The sequence below is a fragment of the Haliaeetus leucocephalus genome, unplaced genomic scaffold (genome assembly GCF_000737465.1).
Source record: "Haliaeetus leucocephalus isolate CR32 unplaced genomic scaffold, Haliaeetus_leucocephalus-4.0 Scaffold141, whole genome shotgun sequence".
Lineage (NCBI taxonomy): Eukaryota > Metazoa > Chordata > Aves > Accipitriformes > Accipitridae > Haliaeetus > Haliaeetus leucocephalus.
Window position 1 is genome coordinate 1,726,982 of NW_010972577.1, and position 20,271 is coordinate 1,747,252.

General features: G+C 36.0%; 1 protein-coding gene across 2 annotated transcripts in view; it reads left to right on the forward strand.

The window, feature by feature from the left end:
• Window positions 1–20,271, forward strand: part of MCPH1 (microcephalin 1) — a 47,906-nt gene that overhangs the window by 13,435 nt on the left and 14,200 nt on the right. For both annotated transcript variants that reach the window (XM_010561067.1, XM_010561068.1), the window contains 2 exons: window positions 1,881–2,900; window positions 9,194–9,306. In XM_010561067.1, coding sequence (XP_010559369.1) covers window positions 1,881–2,900; window positions 9,194–9,306 — 1,133 coding nt within the window. The remainder of the gene's footprint in view (window positions 1–1,880; window positions 2,901–9,193; window positions 9,307–20,271) is intronic.

The window sequence follows — 20,271 nt, forward strand, 5'->3', positions numbered from 1 at the left end:
AGTGCGCACTAAACAGTGTGATGTGGGAAGCAAAAAAGAGAATGGAATGAGAGACACCTCAGAGAACTGAAACATCTTCCAAATTTTCAATCAAAAAACTTGAATTTAAAAGGAAACCTAATGTGTTCTCCAGCTTAAGTATTCAGGGATTGAAGAAATAGCAAAAGTAAAAATAAATCAGCTTTTAAAATGTTTTATGGTTGCAGATGAATTCAAGTCATTTGTTATCAAGGTTCTTATTCTCATAAAGTTAGGGGTTTGTTCCTGTTTTGGCATAGTAGCAGGATGTAAGGTAGAAGATTATTGTCAAGGCTGTTGAGCTACGTCAGTGGGCATCTTAACAGCATTAATCGTGTATGCAATGGGTATGTACTTCAGACCTCATGTCTTCTGTCAGTCACATGAGCAAAAAGCTGAAGTCAGATGTTTGATCTCAGTAGAAAAGTAAGGAGAAGACAGTCTTTAGAATTCATAATGAGGGCCACCTGAGTGGTCTGCCTACTATGTTCTACCCCAACAGTATGCTATAGCTCATGCTGTTTTCAAGTACTGTGTTTTGTTGACATCAGACAGGAATTCTGTCATGCTGGCTTACATGAGAACAGGGGCAGTATCTTGTAGCCTGAGACAACTTGGTATGTCTTCACGCAATGTTAGGGAGAAGTAATAGCTTAATATTGGAAGTAGCATAGCTGTGCCAACAAACTGTTTTATTTTGATAACTTAGTTGTATGCTGATGAGGTTGACATCGTGATTTGAAAGCTTTACCTTGAATATGTCCTTCCAGCATTACAACTGCACAATGTAATTTTACATTAAGAATAGACCTCTACATCCCATGACAATATTCAGTGTAGCTTCCATCTCTGAATGCTCTGTGACAGTGGCCCTTTTGTTTGTGCTTGCGAAACACGTGAGAGTAGGTTGGTTAATAATGGTTAAAAAAGTTCAAGAATCCAGTTTAATTTGGGGATTGAAGTTGAGGTTTTTTCAACTGTCAATATGGGAGTCTGATAACGTCATGTGAAACTCCTCCTTTCACCTCCTTAGATTTCATTTTTCTGAATTTAGCTAGCTACACCATATGTTTAAAAATATTATTTATATTTAGTAAGCAAATAACATCAAGACTTCCTGTAAAACCTACAGGAGCACTTACAGAAGGAGTATTGGTGAAATTTTGCACTCAATGTATATTTAAGCAAAAGCATCTCTTGCAATAATCAGATTGTAGAACAACTGGTTTTTTAAAAGTATTCTGAATAATCAAAGATACTAGCTTGTTTCAGTGTAATGTATTGTGAAGAGTTATGAACAGATTCTGTATATCACCTCCCCCAAAATCTTTTCATAGGAATAGCTACAAGAAATGATCTATTTTTCCACATTCTAATTATTTTTCATACATTGTGTTGATGTATGTGGTATGATACTATGATGTTATATTTCATTTCATCTTAACTGCAGAAACTACAAGGTGGTGGTAATGCTGTAGTAGTAAAAATTATTATTGAGTTTCCAGTATTACTACAGCTAGCTTTATCAGTGTAAAATCTTGGTGGTTTTCTCCACAATGCAAGAGTGAAAGGGAGTTCCTCTGCTGCTTTGTTTCAAGAAAGCGGAACAGGACTTACGGATACTTATTACTACATACGAAGATATGACAGCTAAAGCTATTGTAGCTTCTTGTCAACATAGAATGTGCTTTGTTTCTAATCCATTTACTGTCTAGTTTTTGATGACTTGCATATAATATCCAGAGAAGTGGCTAAATCATTGTTTTCTTCATTCAGTAATTTCATATGTATTTTACTAAGAAATTTGGTACTCTTTCTGTTTTGTTAAATGCATTTATATTGCCACTTTTCATATTTTGCAGGAGAACAAATGGAAGGCTGCTTGAACTCAAGTTATGATTATATTTGGGGAACTGATAAATTGAAGAGACAGAAAACAGAGGCAATAAAACATGCCTGTGATACTTGGACCGGTATTCATTTATCCATGAGTGCGTCAGTGAATTCTCCCTCATATAGCTATGAGCAGAAGAGCTTGACACCAAAACAAGATAGCAGAAGAAGCTTAAAGAAACGGATTTTGCAGCATAATTTGAATGATAAATTGTCTTTAGAAAAGAAAGATCTAAAAAAGTTTCCAAAGAAAAATCAGAAGGATGAAAATAGCATGACCACTTCAGTTGCAAGAGAAAGGTCCCTTCTCCACATCAAGGGCTTGGGTGATATTACTCCTTCCAAAAAAATAGTCAAGTTAAATACTGTTCCTGCTTTGATTGGCAGTCTCTCTAATTCACCTATGAACAGTGAAGACTTAAATTCATGTTCATTGGTTAGAAGCTTTCCTGTTGACAGAAACAATTGTATTCTTAAAGACAAGAAGAGGAAGAAAGTACAAACGCTATCTAGTTTGAAACTGGCTACCTCAGAACTGGGTTCATCAGAGTCTAAAGAGTTCTTGCAGGCAGTAACTACGTACAGCAAGTCTTTCTGCACTGAAGACACGTCTTATGAAGACTTCTTTTCATCCTCTGATTTGAATGAAGGTGAGGTACAGGTACAAGTACCAAATGAATCACAGAATCGTCCTGAAGTCTGTTGCAAAGATTCTTTTACAAGCATGGACTCACTTAATGTGAGTTTGTCTAAGCCACATACTACTTCCAAGAAAAGTAGGAAAAGGTCTATTCCAGCAAATGGTGTTTCAGTAAAGAAAAACTTCAAACCAGCTGAACATCCTGGAAGTGTGCCATTAAATTATATGTCAGATGGCAAAAAAGCTGACATTGCAGAAGCTCTAGATTCTGATGATGTGAATAGGCTGCCTCAGCAGGCTCATGAAAAATCCTACAGAACTGATGTGAATTACTGTACTCACACTACTGGTAAGTTGCTACATAGAGCCGGAAAACGAAAAGATACCATACTGCATTAGGTATACTCATGCAACTAAATGGCAAAATGAACTGCCATTCCTAAGGGAAAAATATTTCCGCATTACACCCAAAGAAGAAAATGCTGCAGTACTGACTTACTAATTTTACTCAAAAATAAAGTGCATAGGATCCAAAAGAACATCCATTTGTTTTCCCATACGTTACAAACACAAAGAAGTTACCAAGAGATAAGGAAACTGTGCTCACAAAATGCAACAAAAGTATGTGAGCATTCTTTTCCCCAAATGCTTGGTATTCTGTAAACTTTCTGCTAGTACTCAAAATCTGCTTAAGAAACCAAGGTCTGTCTGGTTTAAATGTTATGGTGCTCTTGTAAATTGTTTATAAGTAACTCCTCATCATAGGATCTCTTGTTCAAATTATTTTTATTTCACAAGTTAAAATTGCTACTTTAGATTAATTGCAGTTAAGGGCATAAAATCTCAGTGGAAAAAAAAACATTTGAGTTAGCAATTTCTAACTTGTGCTATGGTGAAGATTGAATAAGACATTTGAGGGCATGTGCAAGAGTTGCAATGTAAGCAACCATGGCTTTTTTATATGGAACTGATCTTAGATGCTAGTAATAATTTTAAGAGCTCTTCTTTATATTTGAGCATTTTCAATTTGGTTTAGCCTAATTATTTCAGTGTAAATGTGTACTAGAATATTAACTCTTAGGAACTTCCCTGAAAAATGTTCCTAACTTGCACGGGGGTAATCACTTTCAGATTTTGATATTTTGAGCTCTGTTTGTCAAGCTTTACATAGGGTTAAATATTTGTAATTTATGATTGTGTATTTTAGTAATTTGTTTTCCCTACGAAATCATGAAGCAGTGCATCAATAAATTATGTAAAGTTAATTATTAACTTAAAGGGCTCAACAGACTTGGTATCAGACTTATGAAATAATCCAGTGGAAATGTCAAACAGTGACTGTGCCTATATCCGTGGGTGATAAGTTGCTGAACTGTGAGCTGCTATTTTGGGTTCACTACATCTGCATTTTAATACCTGGAGTGCATCATTATAGCACAGTTTAAAAAAAAAAAAAGATTGATGCAGGTGTATGTTATACAAGTATAAATGTACACCCATAAATGTATGAACCCACTGTGTGTGGGTTTTGCCATGTAGCAATGTACTAGAAGATGATCCTTGAATTATGTATTTCTTAATGTCAAAGAACAGTCTGTTTTTCATTAAACAATCATGAAAACAAATGGAGAAGGAGAAAAGGTATACTACTTTTAAGCTTGGGTATGCCAGTTAATTTTAGTGTTAATTCTAACTTTTAAATTCTAGTGATTAAATTATGATCAATGTTCTAGCATGTTATGCTTTTATTTTCTTGCTGGACAACTTGTTTAAGATAACAGATTTTGGAGGAGAGGAAAAGGAAGATTATTCAGCAAACAAAAGTCATCTCGTGTTTATACTTTTTATCCTTTTTGTTAGGAACTTTTGTAAGTCTCAATTTGTGTTTGTAGTGATTTTAATAATATTTGTGATTTATCAGTGATGGCCATCTTCCCAAGTATAATTTATTCAGCTTCATGCATGTGTTGTGTAGTCAAGTAGAACCTCAAGTTTGACAGCTCAAATGAGCTCACTTGAAAATGGAAGGAATCAATAATGAAAGATGAGTTGTATTTTCCCTAATAATGCAAGTTCTGTGGAAGAAAATTAAAATCTTGTTTTAAACTTAACTACTGTGACACTGTGTGATAGAATAGTTGATTTTTGTTAAATATAGGTTTAATATTTCCTTTTTTTTTTGCTTGAATGTAAGTTACTTCTTGTCCATGTTAATTAGTAAATAAATAGTAAATTGCTTTGTTTTTCTGTATGTTGTACGTGATTTGAAAACTGGTAAATACAGTATATTATTTTTAAAAGCTAAAGAATTCTTTTCATTCATCATGTGTATACAGTTAGGAGTAATGAAATATCAATATAAAATTTAATTATATCTGTATGTTTTAAATATCAAACATTTTTCTTGCCTATTTTTTACTTGTGTTTTTAGGTCTATGGCACTCTTACCCAGTGTCTTTAATGACAAGAAATAAGATTTTATGAGCTTTCTTTCCACAGACTACTTGGAACATTTGATTTTAAAGTAGTAGTATAATATGCAGGCTAATCTGAAACTAACTTTTGAAGTCCTAATGCTTATGTTGTAGCAAGCTTCAGGCCCTTTGGTAGGGTGCACTCAACACTCAAGGCTGTCCAGTTGTTCATCTGAACAGCACAGGCATAAACATGGCTACTTATTTTCGTCTTACTCCAAGCCATAAATCAAGTAGAGAACGGTCACAGATATAAGAGTTGAAATTAATTAGGTGTTATAAGAATATTAAAAGATGCTTGCCTATTCAGTTTCACTTTTTCTTTCTCAGCTTTGTTTCTGGAGATGAAATAATTTTTCTATCCTTCTGATAAAACCAGCCATACCTGGCAAATTTCAGTGCTCTGTAATCAATAAGTGCTGTGTAACTGGCTTTTGTATGTCAGTGCCTAAATTTTTAGTGGTTATGAAGTGAGGAAAACAGTGGCTTTTCATTGTCATGAATGTAAGTTTATGGAAATGCAATAATACTATCTTTTGTGAAAGTTAATGATCTATATTACTAGGAGAGTCTAAGAACTTTTTTGTCATTCATGTTATAAATTGCTTTACTTTGAAATCCAGTCCATCTGCTTTTAACATTTTTTTTAGTAGAGCTGTTGGTAGGGTAAGTAAGTTGGCACTTGAACCACATGGCTTAGAATGCCAATACTTGCTCAGATTTGATGAAATTTGAACTGGGACTTGGCATTATTTCCAGTCTTAAAAATAAAGTTAAGACTTAGCCAAGTAAATTTTAGATATTTATGTGAATGTGGGAAGCAAGTATTATCTTATGTGATAAGATATGTGAGTGACTGTGTGGTGCTTAGTTGCTGGCTGGGGTTAAACTACGACAGTTGGCCAAAAGACATGAACTAAGACCCGTTATAGTGTAATTAATGTAGTTCAGTGTTAAGATAGGGAATCTGGAATATAATTCTGTTATTTGGTGCAAAAATGATGAAGTTTAATTTAGATTAATGAGTTTTACCTGAGGTTCTAGGTGCTAAGTGCTTAAATAGTGTTTATGTCTTTAAAAACACACATGACAACTTCCTTAGATTTCATGGTCCTTTTTTTTTTTTCTTCAGTTTTGGAAGAAAAGCTCACTAAAAATATTGAATTATGTCATCTATTGACATTTTATTACGTCCTTTTAAAGAACAAATGAGGGATGAAGAAAACTTTTTTGCTTGATTCTTTGTTTTGTTTATCTTCACAAAAAGTTTAATTGTAACTAATTATTAAAACAAAACAGGACAAATATTTGAACAGAGGAACAGGTTGAGGATTATTTTTGTGTAGTCTAATTTACAAAGCATGATGATACTTTTCCTAGAGCATAAAACAAACTAGATAAAATTGTTTTAAACCATTAGCAGGTTCTTGAGTATATGCCCCTGGTGGGCACATAAGCTTTCAGAAGACTTGAAGAAATTGTGTTCTGAATAGCAAAAACTTGGCATTTACCCATGCTGGAATAATAACTACAATAATAATAACAACACAAGTTATTAAATATTCTGTGCATATGTACCTGAAAGATTACCAATAATGGCAAATTCAGACTTACTTTCTTCATAGTTGGGGTAAATAACTCTGTGGATAAATACAAAATAGAAGATATGATATAGCTTAATTTCAGTGACACTTTGTTATGATATTCTTAAAGTAGAACACTATACTATAGATAAAACTTTTATTAGATAGGCATGATTGATTTGATTGAACAAAAACTAGCCCGTTGTGCCTAATCATTACTTTGCTTTAACTTGAAGGAAATATCAAACAGAGTTTTAAAGATAATATTCTGGTTCAAAGCTTCACATGATCATGAATGAGTAAAAGCTTAAATTGCAAATTAAAGTCAGTCTAATTTGTTATAATACTTCAGAGAGGTATCAGAGTTGTTGATTTTGATACCAGTCATTAAGCAGTGTTTTAGAAGAGAATTTAGGGGATCTAATAGACCACAGTGGCATGAGTTAGCTGCCTATTTGACCTAAATTTAGGGATAACTAACAATGGATGGAAGTTCTGTCGACTTTATCTGAAATACCCTAGGAAAACCTACTAGAGATGAAAACTCCTTCCTTGTGACTGAGCAACTGCTTTAAAAAGCAGCAATCAGGGTAAAGAAGACAATAGACAGTGAAGCTTGAGACCTACAGGATGGAAAAGCTGGAAGGTGCTTGAGAAGTCCTGATAGGAGGGAAGTAGGAACTGGATTGCAAAGAATAGTCCTTATTTATGTAATGTAGAAGATCCCCAAGCTGATAATCAGAGGACATGATGGACCTTGTCCCCTGTTCCTTCTTTCCTGTAAATATGAAGAACCAGTGAGAGTGAACCATAACTGGAAGGAGGTCCAAGCATACAGGTCTTGAAACTTTAATCCCAAGTGGGACAAGGGCTGTGGAGCTTGAGCATTCAGGCCAAGACTGGCAAAAGGAATATTGCCCCACTTCTCGCTGCCCCCGCAAACCCACCCCTCCAAAAAAAAACCCCAAATGGTCGGTCGTCCTTTTACAGCGACTGAAATAACTTACTGGAAATTAACAGAGACATACCTTGGTTTACTCCCATGTGCTTGGGGTACAGCAGTGGAGTAGATGATCTCCTGACATCCTTTGCAGTCCTGTGGTGGGTGGTTGGTTGTTTGTTTGTTTAAGATACAAAACACGTTTAAAGAATCTGTTTTCTACATAAAAGGAGTTAAATTTAAATTTCTTAGCATTTCTTATTGCGTGGCAAGATCTTTTCTCCTCTTCTACTTGCCATCAGTCTTGCTCGGTGGTTGAAGATGATGGCCCTCAGTGCAATACTAAATAAAATTAACATAGTTAAGTAATTAGTTTCTCCCTTTGTTAAATGACGCTTTGTATTTAAATATTGAGTTTAAATTAACAATTGTACCCCAAAACCATGTTTACCTGTATTACACAAAAATTACTGTAATGCTGTGTAAATTCACATGAAACTTAGAACTTCAGTGGCGAGAAGTGATTAAATTTTGACTAGTTTAAAGTTTTTAATTTTAAAACAAGTAACCAGTAATGGAAGATGTTTGTCATCATTTTTTGTGTTGTAATTTGTTGTTCTGTCACCTCAAGGATTAAAAGTTAAAGTAGCTGACAGAGGAAGAACAAATGATTCTTAGTTATATATGCAGTCAGACTAGTAAATATGGATAGCACCCTTTGGTATTTTCTAAAAGTAATCAGAAGAAATTTATTTGGAAGGAGCTGAATTTAGGCCACTTCCATCACTAATTATTAAACTTTCTTTAACTGGTCTCATGCATTTCTCTGAAATGAAAATTTAACAAATGTCCTAAAGTAAACTCCATTGAATTAAATTTGGGAAAAATTATCTACTTAAATCTTCAGTAATTAAAACTTCATTGATCAAAGTTTTTGATCTTATGCAAGCAAGCTAATTTCTCAAATGATTCTAGAGTTTATTATTTAGTGCTTATAAAAGTCATCCTGACAGTGTTGAAGAGTTAAATATATGTTAATTCACAAAATACATGATGAAAAATACTGCCTTTGGGCAGCCACATTAGAATACATTCTTATGGATGGTGCCTTTTTATAAATAATAGGACTGATATACCTGCATGTGCACACAATCCTTGCCTGCTAACAGCTTGCTAGATTTGCTTGCAAAGTGTTTGAAAACATGTTTGAGACTTTCAGGTCATTTCAGATAAACACAGTGTGTACTGAAAGCATTGACACTTCAGTAAGAAAGGAAAAATCTAGCCACCACTGCTTCAAACTTTCAAATATCTCTGTATTCAGAGAAATTGCATATTTTGTAATAAATAGAAAGCAATTTAGCTGATTCTGTACTTGTAGTTAATGTGTGGTTTTCAAAACACTGGAAATTGGGAGTTTTACAACTAGTTTATTTACAAAATCAGATACTGAAAGATGAAGTCAGATGCTTGAGTGTCATTCTTTTTTCCATAACTGAAATACAGTGGAGAAAGAACTGGTGCAAATTATTAACTTAGGTATCTTAATTGTACATAGCTCTATATGCCCTGATAAAATAATTGGTGGCAGTTTCATTTCACAAGATTGCATTTTTCATTTCAAGTTTCTAAATTTGGTTTCTAGGTGATGAAAATGAAGTTTCAGAGTGTCATGTTACTGATGGCTCTTGCAAAGTTTTTAATGAACAAAAGAAAAAGCACGATGGGGGGTTAAGAAAAACTAGAAGACTCCAAAAGGTCAGTTTAACAGGACATACTGTTTGTTAAGCTCTTTCTTTTTCTTGGAGGATCACTGAGTGCCTTTGTATGTACAAAAAAAAAAAAAGCATTCTCTATGCACTACCAATTTTAAAACTTGCTGAATCTCATTTTCCTTGAAATGTTATGCAAATGGTGTTCAAAGACAATACGTATAAACCACGGAACTTGGCTTTCTGGTAACTTGTGGTGGCAGAGTATGCCAAGTTGATATGGTAAAGGAGGTGGGTAAGCCAGCTCAGACTGGCTTAGTTGAAGAGCCGCTGAAGTAACCTGAAAAGATGCCTGTCCTTTTTGAAGGAGGTATGGGGTAGGGTTTTTTGTTTGTTTTATAGTAGATCATCCCCAGTGGATGTTTCTGCAAAATAAAGATTTATGCGATATTTTCTTCTAGGTTCAGGTAAAACTAAATTTCTTAACTTACTATTTGAGCTCAGTTTGGATGTAAAAAGAAAAAAAAAAAGTGAGAGGGTTGGGTCAGCACTGAATCTTTTTTAGGTGTTTTTCCCTTGTAAAAGTTTTTTCTAAGTAAATATAAAACTGATCAAGAAAATAAATAGCAGTTCTTTTTATCAGTAAGTAGCACGTCATACAATTAAAATAAGCACTGAATTGTGTTGAGAATTGTAAGTCCTAAAGCACTAAAAGATGTCTGAGGTAATTAATTATATGAAATAAATTAGGTGTTCTATTGGTGGAGTTTCAAAGCGACTGATCACAGATTTTGATCCTCTTTTATGTAAAAGTTCCGAGCAGGTGCAATTACTAGGCTGTTCAACCTTTTAAACATCCTGAGGATGAGATATTAATCTCCATGGACCAGTGGTCTTCTCTGGGTTAAAATTATTATTTGATTTCTTGCCTGCATCTTACTGCTTGTTACTTTTCTTAAGTATTTGTTCACTTCCTTTTCCTAAATATATTTGTATGATTAACAACTGTAAGCATTATGTAGAATGTATAAATCAACTTCACTCTAGATCCACGTCCTATAGAAACATTGTAAGATAGTCTACTTTTTAGGCTAAAGCATCTATCCAGAACAGTTTCTTTTCCTGCCACAGAAATCTGACTAAAGCTGCTAAATGTATATCCACAAACTAAATTCATTTGCTCTTCCTAAGGCTATCTGCAGAAATGGTGCTTGGAGGTTTATCAGCTTTGTTGGTACCGATTCCTTCTCCTGTGTAGTTATGCTACAAGAGCATTATACAGTAGTGCTAGTTTTGATTCATTTCTCTTAAGATCCCAACATAACTATTACATACTGAAGAGAAACAATATCCAATATGAAGTTCTTTTTTATTATTCCCCTTCTTCAGACCTGGCCTTGCAGTCAAAGGTGGTATCTTTGAACGGTTCTGCTTGGTGTCCGCTTGCAAAGCGTGCTCCGTGAGGTGTTTAACAGTAGCAAAAGCTAAGTAGTAGCTGGAGAAAATTCCTATTCAGTGTTTTGAGATGGCTTCTTTCATCCATCTATTTCAGCTAGATCACTTTTTCAATCACTGCAGCTTAAACATTGCAATATTTTGCTAATGTTTGACAGCATGAAAGTGAAGTTAGAACATTTTTGTTTGTTTCCTTTGCCCAAAGCAAAAACTGTATGAGAGAAATAGCACAAATATGTTAAAAAATAGAATTTTATTGAATCATAGTATTATGATGAATTTTCTAGGGTTTTATTTAAATCTTAAAGTTTATGCTAAAAATACAAGTGCAAAAGAAATGCCATTTCTTAGCTATTTTAATGGACTAATTGTATTGGGTCTGGCTGAGATGGAGTTAATACTCCCCATAGCAGCCCTCATAGCACTGTGCTCTGCATCAGTAGCTAGAAAGGTGTTGATAACACACCAGTGTTTTGGCTACAGCTGAGCAATGCTGGCACAGCATCAAGGCTGTCTCCCCAACATTTTTGCCCCCCCTCAATGGCAGGCTGGGGCAGGGCAAGATCTTGGGAGGGGACATAACCAGGACAGCTGACCTAAACCAACCAAACAGATATTCCATACCATATGACGTCAGCTCAGATATAAAAGCTAAGTAAAGGGAGACGGAAGGGGGGCATTTTGTCTTCCAGAGCAACCACTACGCGTACTGAAGCCCTGCTTCCCGAGAAGCGGCCAGACATCGCCTGCTGATGGGAAGTAGAGAATAACATCATTTTTTTTTTTCTTTGCTTTCACGCGCGCAACCTTTGCTATCACTTTATTAAACTGTCCTTATCTTGACCCACGAGCCTTTTGTTATATTTTCTCCCCCCCGTCCAGCTGAGGAGGGGGAGTGATAGAGCGGCTTTGGTGGGCACCTGGCATCCAGCCAGGGTCAACCCACCACACTAATGTTTCCAGAATTGTGACTGAATCTCTAGATCTTTATATCTAAAAAAAAACCCCCACCTTTTAATTACAGTCGTTGTAGAGTATATGCAGTTTTGTACTGAATAGTTCCAATATGAGGCTTTAGATCATATTGCTGGTGTTCTGGGAATCTGTTGTAAGTGTAGTCTGTTAAATTCATTACTTAGCTGTAAGTCTTTTAATTTGGGAAGCAATGCAAATTGCAGTTAGTTTTTTTTCATAGAGTTTGAAATCTAATACCTCTTTTGAAATATTGTAGATGTTTGCTGAATGTAATTCCTAGACAATGTCTGAGCTGAAACCTTAGTACTTTAGTTATAACTCATTCACTACAGTGAACACTACAATTATAACTCATTCGCTACAGTGAATGCATGTCAGTAGGCATTTGGAGTTCACTATGTGATAGTAAATGTTGAAAAAGCCATACAAAAATATCTTTAGGAAATATGACTAGGCGTAAGTGTTAACATTATTTGCTTCCATAGTTATTTCAATTTGTCATTTGTAGTTTCTTTAATATAAATCAAGCCATAGATTCTGTGTTTCTCTGCTGTGCTATTGTGTTATGCATTTGTTTTCTTCAAAACCTCAAGCAGGTAGAGTTTCTTGTATTTGGTTTTAGCTGAAGTTAAAATCAAGAATGACTTTGGTCAGGTACTTTCATATCATCATTTTAGATTACAAGTACTAATTTTCTTTCTTTATCTATATAGGCATGATTATTGTACTCTTAACATGGAAGACTTCTAATCAAAGTTATCTGAAATTGTACTGTCAGCTAACAGAACAGTTAACAGTTTATAATGGCAGCTGCAGGCATGTTGGGGGAAGATAAGATTTTCAGGAATCTTTAATGGCTTCAGGAACAAGCTTTTTGGATTTAAAACACCACCACCCCCCCAAAAATCCCAGGAGTTTTGGGGTGTTACACGTACTCAAATGCAGTGCATGAAGATAGGTTTATAAAACTGGCCTATAGGTTTGAACTTCTTAATTTTGAGACACAACAACCCATAATTGAGGATAGTTCCAGATTCTTTTCTTTCAGAGTTGGTAAGGATAAACACTGGGGATTAATGCCTATGAATGTCAGCAGGTGGCTTCCCTGATCTAGCAATCTAAGTTGATGATACTGGATTGCAGGGATAAAATAAATCCTTTGTGCATTGTGATGCATTTTTCAATTATTCCATGGAATCGAATACATAGTTCTTTGTTGCTTTGCATAGGGAGGACAAAGTGAAATAACTAAAAATCATAAAGCCAAAAATGTATTCAAACAAGTTAGTTACAGTGGTGTTAATCTGTTGGTATGAGGGTTGAGTGCTCACTTCATTGCTTCATGTCACAAAAATGTTTGCATTTATTACGACACCTGTTGCATGTCACAAATGTAAACATTTTGTACTTTAAACAGATCAGAGAAAGACTTGTTGTGAATAACCAGTTAACTGCCATTTTGCTTCAAATAAAAACTTGTTTCATATTTTTAGAGGGATATGAGAGGTGACAGATATCTTTTAAAGGATCTAACAGTATCACAACACTAGAAATGCAAACTGCAATAAATTTTACACTCAAAAACCCCCTTAAAATACTGTCTTCTGAGTGAATAGAAGAAACTCTTCAACCATGTGGAAAAAAAAACCACGTTAAGCATCATGAGGGATAAATAAAACCATATTTTCACAGAGAAGACAGTATGGACTTAACTGAAATTCCTTTGGTTTTGTTTTTAAACAGATTAATCTTGGCTTGTATTTCTGTAGCTCTTGGATTTGGGTGAAGGTAAAGTTAACACTGAACTTAAGAGATTTTTTGAAAGAAGAGAAAGTTTTTACAAAGAATCTAAGCTCATGCTGTGGAACAATTAGTGTGAAGCAAGGCATTGTTTGATCCTGTTATCAAAATCCTTCCTTTTGAAAATATTTTATTCGTGGTGAAACAAATTTTAATATCCTGAAAAACCTGTAACTATAAACCATGAAGCATCTTGCCAGACGTTCAGGAAAGTAACTTTATGTCTATTTGATATGTGCAAGATTTGTAGACTGTCTTAAACAGATTGTATCAGTTTAAGGGACAACATCTTTTTATGTTTTCCTTCCAATTTTGACTTTGTAGTTGCTTTGAGTAGGTACATATTTTAAACACTAATGCTTGAAATGTTACTGACTTTGAGCCACACTGAATATTAAACTAGTGTCAAGCAGACAAGGTGGAAGCATGCAAGCTCATTTACAGTTAACAGTGAAGAAGCTGGAACTACCTACACGTTTGTGGTCTAGGGAAAATACTTGATGTAATGGGGGTGGTGGACAAGTGGTCACTGAAAGTTATTCAAATTGATTGCTTCTGGGTGTAGTGATGAGATGAGTGACTGAAGCTACAAATTATAAGAGTGCTTGCATGGTACCATCAAGAAACTTATGGTATTGACCAAACGTCTGGTGGTGTGATTTTATGCATATCTGATTTGATCCTAGAATGTTTCTTGTTTAAAAGATGTCTCATTTTACATGAAATAATCCTGAAAGTTTCTGACCAACCCTAGCTGATGACAACTGAACAGTTGATTATTGTTTAATTGTAGTTACCTAGCTGACTCAACATAAAGTTGAAGAAACAAGTTGTTGGGAAACAAGCTTTTGAGCAAACTATATTGTCGGACAAGTAACTTTGAAAGTGTCAGTGACAGAAGGATCTAATGTTATACATCACTGCAGAAAACTTGCTTCCTTGGAATGTCTGAAATATGCTACTGAACGGGACATTGAAATCCAACAAGAAAGTTTATTTTTACTGGCAAGACACAGCGTATGCTATTCCTATAGCCCAAATATAGCTGTGGTTATTTGTTTGTTCCAAATGTCCAGGTTTTGTAATAATATTTGCATTTGAGAACAAAATGTCATATCAATAAGTAATGTTAGTATTTGTTTCATATAAATGGAATATGCAGATACTCATTTGATAAAATAGTTTTCTTTCTTTTGCTATAAAGTAATGAAAAAAATCTAAGAACTTCATATTGCCTAATGTATTTAAAAAATACTGAATACTGTAAGAGTGATGTATAGGAAAAACTTAAATGAATATCAGCAAGGTTAATACAAGATGGCTAAAATCACTGAAAATATTCTTAGTAAATATTTGAAAAGCAGTCTCAAAATACTGCCTGTGACTTAGTACTTACTGGTCATGCTCAAGCTTTTCAGAGAATAGCACTGTAAAGGATGCCTGGTATCCCATGGTTTGAGACAGTTTTATAAGTCCTGCTGTATGTTTAATCTCATAAGTATTTTCACTCAACCTTTGCAAGGCAGTTCTGGTTCTGGACTTTGTCCAGCTAGTGAATTTGTCCCTCGTGCTTCTCCCACAACTAGTTGAGGGCTTCCAGAACAGAAGCCATACTCTTGGCATCTGCTGCTGCACCTTACAGTGCGTGCTTTGGGCCATGTCCTAATGGCAACAGTTTCTTTATCACCACTTAGGGATGCTACCATTCCTGCCAGGAAAATCTCCTGTAAGTGGACCTAGTGGGCTGACTCATGGCCTTGGGTCCCTAGAAACCGTTCTCTTTATGATCGGTTTTGTGCTACCTCTCTGGACTACCTGCTGAAGTGCTATGGTCTACTTCTTAACTTGAAAAAAGTGTCTTTTCAGGTCAGTACCTTTCTATGGCAAAAGACACAACCTCCTCTCAACTCAAGTTTAGGGTGTTTGCTGTTGTCCCAGGGACACTTGCAGCTGTTGTTCACACTCTTGTATGGGTTGCTGTTTGGAACATTGGAAATAGGTGCCATGTGGTTGACTTTGCAGTTTGTCAGCAGGCAGGGTAGTTAAGATCAAGGAGTTGAATTTGCCCAAGTTTTTATATAAAATTGTCACTAAATTTCTGTTCAATAAACAGATTAATGTATTGGTTCTTTTTCAGAACCTTATTCAAGAAATAGAAGCTTAAGTATACAGAGAGTTTTGATTTTTGTCTGCAGAGAATTAAGAAAAAAAACTTCACTGTTTCTTCACCCCCGAAGATTGGTAGGTATGGTGATTTTTGGTCCAGAGACTATTTATGAGGTCTCACGTAAAGTCAGAACATATTTTTTTTATTACTACTTTTAGGCAAGTAGGAAATTGCTTGAGAGCTATCCATGGTGAACAGTAGATCAGGATAAGCACCAAGCATAAAATCCTAGAATTCCAAGTTATTTGAAGTACATCTATGCCATCTCCATCCTTTTATTTAAAAGTCTATGGCTTTCTTGGATTGGATGGTGGAAGGGAGGCTTAGGTGCAAGAATGCAACACTTTCGGGCTCAGAGCATGAGGGGAACAGTGCGTAAACATTGTGCAAGAAGTAAGAGCATACAGTCCGTGCCTGAGAAATATATACCTCACTGCTGAAGATATGTATGTATGCTGTAACTTAACTCTAGTTACTGGTAAATCACAATTCTTTTCTAGTTTTGGGGTGCACTGTTACATTTGACACTGAGGTCATTAACTGTCATGCCAGAAAACCAAACAATCCACTGGACTGCAGCTGGTTTGGCAAAGAATCAGTGTAAAACTGAAACTATTTTCCCTCTTGGCATCAGAAACTACCAGGAGGAAAAGAACTGCTGGTTAGATCCTCTTTTTTTGGCAAATTTAACTCTTGGAAAAATGAACGCCCTACATAAAACTACTGGTATCTGGCATGACTCTATAGGCCAGAAATCCTTTAGTTGATGGAACTGCTTTCTAAATGATAGCCTCACAGCTCTTGAAAATTGTTGAAAACCAGTCTGAAAGAAAGACTTCCTAAACTCCATTTCATCAGCATTTGACATGTCTTCATTAACAATTTTTTAAAATAATTTAACAAATAGAACCATTCTTTTCTACGCTGAAATTAAACTTTTTATGGATTAGTGGTGTGATCTTTGTAGAATTGAACTATGAGCTCATAAGTCTGCGTGGAACAGAGTATAAATATGCAATCAGTTAAATAGGAAAAAATCTTGCACCACATTACTCCTTAATAGATGTACTACTTCCTATTAGTATAAAGAATCAGAAATGCTGAAAACAGTGGCTGTTGATCAGAAGCGTGCACTACAAAGATTTGAAAGATTTGTGTGCATGTATGATTAGTTCATAATCCTTCAAGATCCTAAAAATAAAAAAGTGGTTGTTTCTTTTTTTTTTAATTATTATTCTACCCTTCATAATACTGCTGTTGCATCTCAGAGCCTGAAATAAGTATTGTTCGATTGTTTACCGTATTGCCTAGAGGGCAGTAAATCTTTAACTCAGGTTGTCGACTATCGTCAAGTGGGTTACAATCTTGTCAGCAGGGTATTTACTGAAGTTTACAGTCTTGTATCTTAATACAAACTTAACATAAATCCAGGCGTGACGTGTTCGGGAGTATCTTCACCTGAAATTGCAGTCATAGTTGGTGATCTCCAGAAGACTTCAACTATCCAAATTAACTTCACGGCATTAATAATTGTCCAAACCCAGTATTTAACAGTTGGGGTGATGCAAAATGGTTCTTTCCCTCTTAAAATGGTTCCATCCCTACAGCGTGTGCAATGCAAGTGTGTCTCTTTCTGCCTCAGGTGCTTCTGCCCAATGTGTGACCCGTTGTGAGCAGTGTTAACTGAGCCACTGATGTCTGCAGTGAAGTAGCTGAGGCAGATGCCATTCTAATGAGCCTTCCATAATGGGTGGCAACCACCATTACCAAGAATGGGATGGATGGCTGGTGAGGGCTTAAAAGTCAAACCATCCATTTCACTGAAGCTACTCTACTGTTGCCCACTACCCTTGTGGCTTGGTTTTTATCTCAGTTAGGGCATAGGGTATCTCAGCTGAAGCTTTCATGAAGTGCTTTTAGTTGGCCATAAGTTAGCTGTCCAAAGAAGTTGTTCACTTCATTGGATCATTATGAAAGCATAAACAGTTTTTAATGTCTGAATAGATGAAACAGATTCACTCCTACATCATGCTTAATTTTTTGTTGAAATTATTCACGGAAGGGTACTATTTCCGTTAACCTTGGTGAAGCTGGCGGGTGGGGGGTAGAAGTTCATATTGCTTAAAATTTCAGCAGAAAAAAATTAACTGTGCCTGGCTTTCTTACAGATCATTTGGAAAGGTGAGTATACATAGGGCATTATTTGGTGCTAATGACAGAATTAATTTATGCCTTAGTGGGGTCTTTAAAATGTTTCTGCTTACATGTATGAGTTTTCTCTGTAACATAGTGTTGCCCCATGATAACCCTTGTTCCTCTTTCTCCTGTCTTGTGACTTTTTTGGGGTGAGGTAGTGTCTTCCCTTCACCCAAGCTTTAATTTTCTGTTAGAATCTAAACTAAAAAGTAGCTTTCTCCTCCCCTTAGCATCCCACTTCTTGAGATTCCCTTCTGTCACATTGGCAGTCTCTCCCTCTCTCTCCTCATGTTTCACATTATAGGGTCTAGAGATGAAACTTTCCTAATAAAAGACAGTTGAGAACTGGGCTGCTTCTTTTCCTGAGCGATGCAGACTGGGAAGCCAACCCCTAATTTGTACCTCTTGGAAAGGCTTGAGCTTCCCATCAGAATGGGAATCACTGCTGCCTGTGCTTGCAGCAATATGATATAATGCCTGTTGGCTTTTTTCATGTCATGTTTGATTGACTTGGAAATTTTTGGTTGCAGTCAAAGGGGTGGAAAGGATCATCTGCTCTCCCCTTAATCTTTGTCCTACCAGAAACAGTCAGTCTCTAGTTTTGCTAATGATCACAGCCAGATAAACCTGTCCTTTGAAGTTGCAGAATGCTGTGAAAGCTGTCCCTTGCTACAGTTTTGTATCCCCCCTGGCTGATTTTTTAAGATAATTGTTAGCCATTATGGTTGCATGTGTGTCCTGGTTTCAGCTGGGATGTAGTTAACTGTCTTCCTAGTAGCTGGTACAGCGCTATGTTTTGAGTTCAGTATGTGAAGAATGTTGATAACACTGATGTTTTCAGTTGTTGCTCAGTAGTGTTTAGACTAGAGTCAAGGATTTTTTCAGCTTCTCATGCCCAGCCAGGGCACCTGACCCAAACTGGCCAACAGTGTATTCCATACCATGTGACGTGCCATCTAGTTTAGGAACTGGGAAGTGGGGGGCAGGGATTCGTCGCTCGGGGACTGGCTGGGTGTCGGTCGGCGGGTGGTGAGCAATTGCCCTGCGCATCATTTGTACATTCCAATCCTTTTATTACTACTGTTGTCATTTCATTAGTGTTATCATTATTAGTTTCTTCTTTTCTGTTCTATTAAATCGTTCTTATCTCAACCCAGGAGTTTTACTTCTTTTCCCGATTTTCTCCCCCATCCCACTGGATGGGGGGGGAGTGAGTGAGCGGCTGCATGGTGCTTAGTTGCTGGCTGGGGTTAAACCATGACAATGTGGAAAACTGAAAAAGTCAGTAAGTTGTAAACTGTGACACTGCTAATCTGAAAAGTCTGAAGCTATTCATCATCCTTAATCTTGCCAACAGAAGTTCTAGGGGTTCCTATGTCTGTGATTACAGGATTTCTCTTTTCCTCATCTTTGGCAGCAAAGGAAAGCTGATGCCTAGGCACCTGTCATGGCATCTTATTTTTCTGTCTTCTTATAGCCTGCTTTGTTTTTTCATCTTTCCCCATGGTAGTATCAATTTAGTTAGGATGGGTGCATTTTTCACATCTTTTAGGACCAAAGCAGAGGTGCTGTATTTAGTCAGGAAATTAGTTGAAGTCAGTTGAAATTGAGTTTGCAGCCAGAGGAAACTGGAAAAATATCAGTATCAAAGGACTGATAAGAGGAGAAAGGCCAGCCAGAAAGTAAATTGCAGCTTTGAATAATTACTGTATATAACTACTGAATAGTACTCATTCATTACAATTACCAATTATTTTCAGCTATGAGCCACAATTACTTGAATAGAATAAATTAATGTAGCACAATTTATCGATTGTTTCTAAAAACAGCCTTAAAGTTTTGGATCCTCATTACAACCTTCCTAGATTAAAGCAGAGTGAAATTAACCTGATTGTTGAATATTCCCATGCTACGCATAGCTCTGTTTTTTGGCTCATGTACTAGTAGGACTGAAGATTGTTACTTCTGAAATACAGTTGCAAAGATCAAAAGTGAATATATGAGTTCTGAACCAATTTCAGAACCATCTGATTGACCTACAATAGCCAGAGAAAAAAGGATTGGAAGAGTACAAAGCAGATAGCATAATAATATTGTACTCTCCCTTACGCTTTATTTGCACGTGCATGCACTACTTCCCCCTGCCTCCCTCGCCCCCCAAAAAAGTCCTTTATCCCTGGTACATTGGGCAAACTACGTAGGGTATCTTGTTGAGTCCTGAAGGTGAAGGTCTTTTTTTACTCCATCACAGCATGCATCTGAGTTTGAGAGTACACTGAAAGTTATTTCTTTCAGAACTTCAGTCAACTTTAAGGCATAAGAGGAGCATTTGGACTAAGTAATATACAATTCAAAAGTCATATTTATTGGTTGAAATCCATTCTTGAAAAATATCTGAGGTGTGAGTTCTTGACCCAA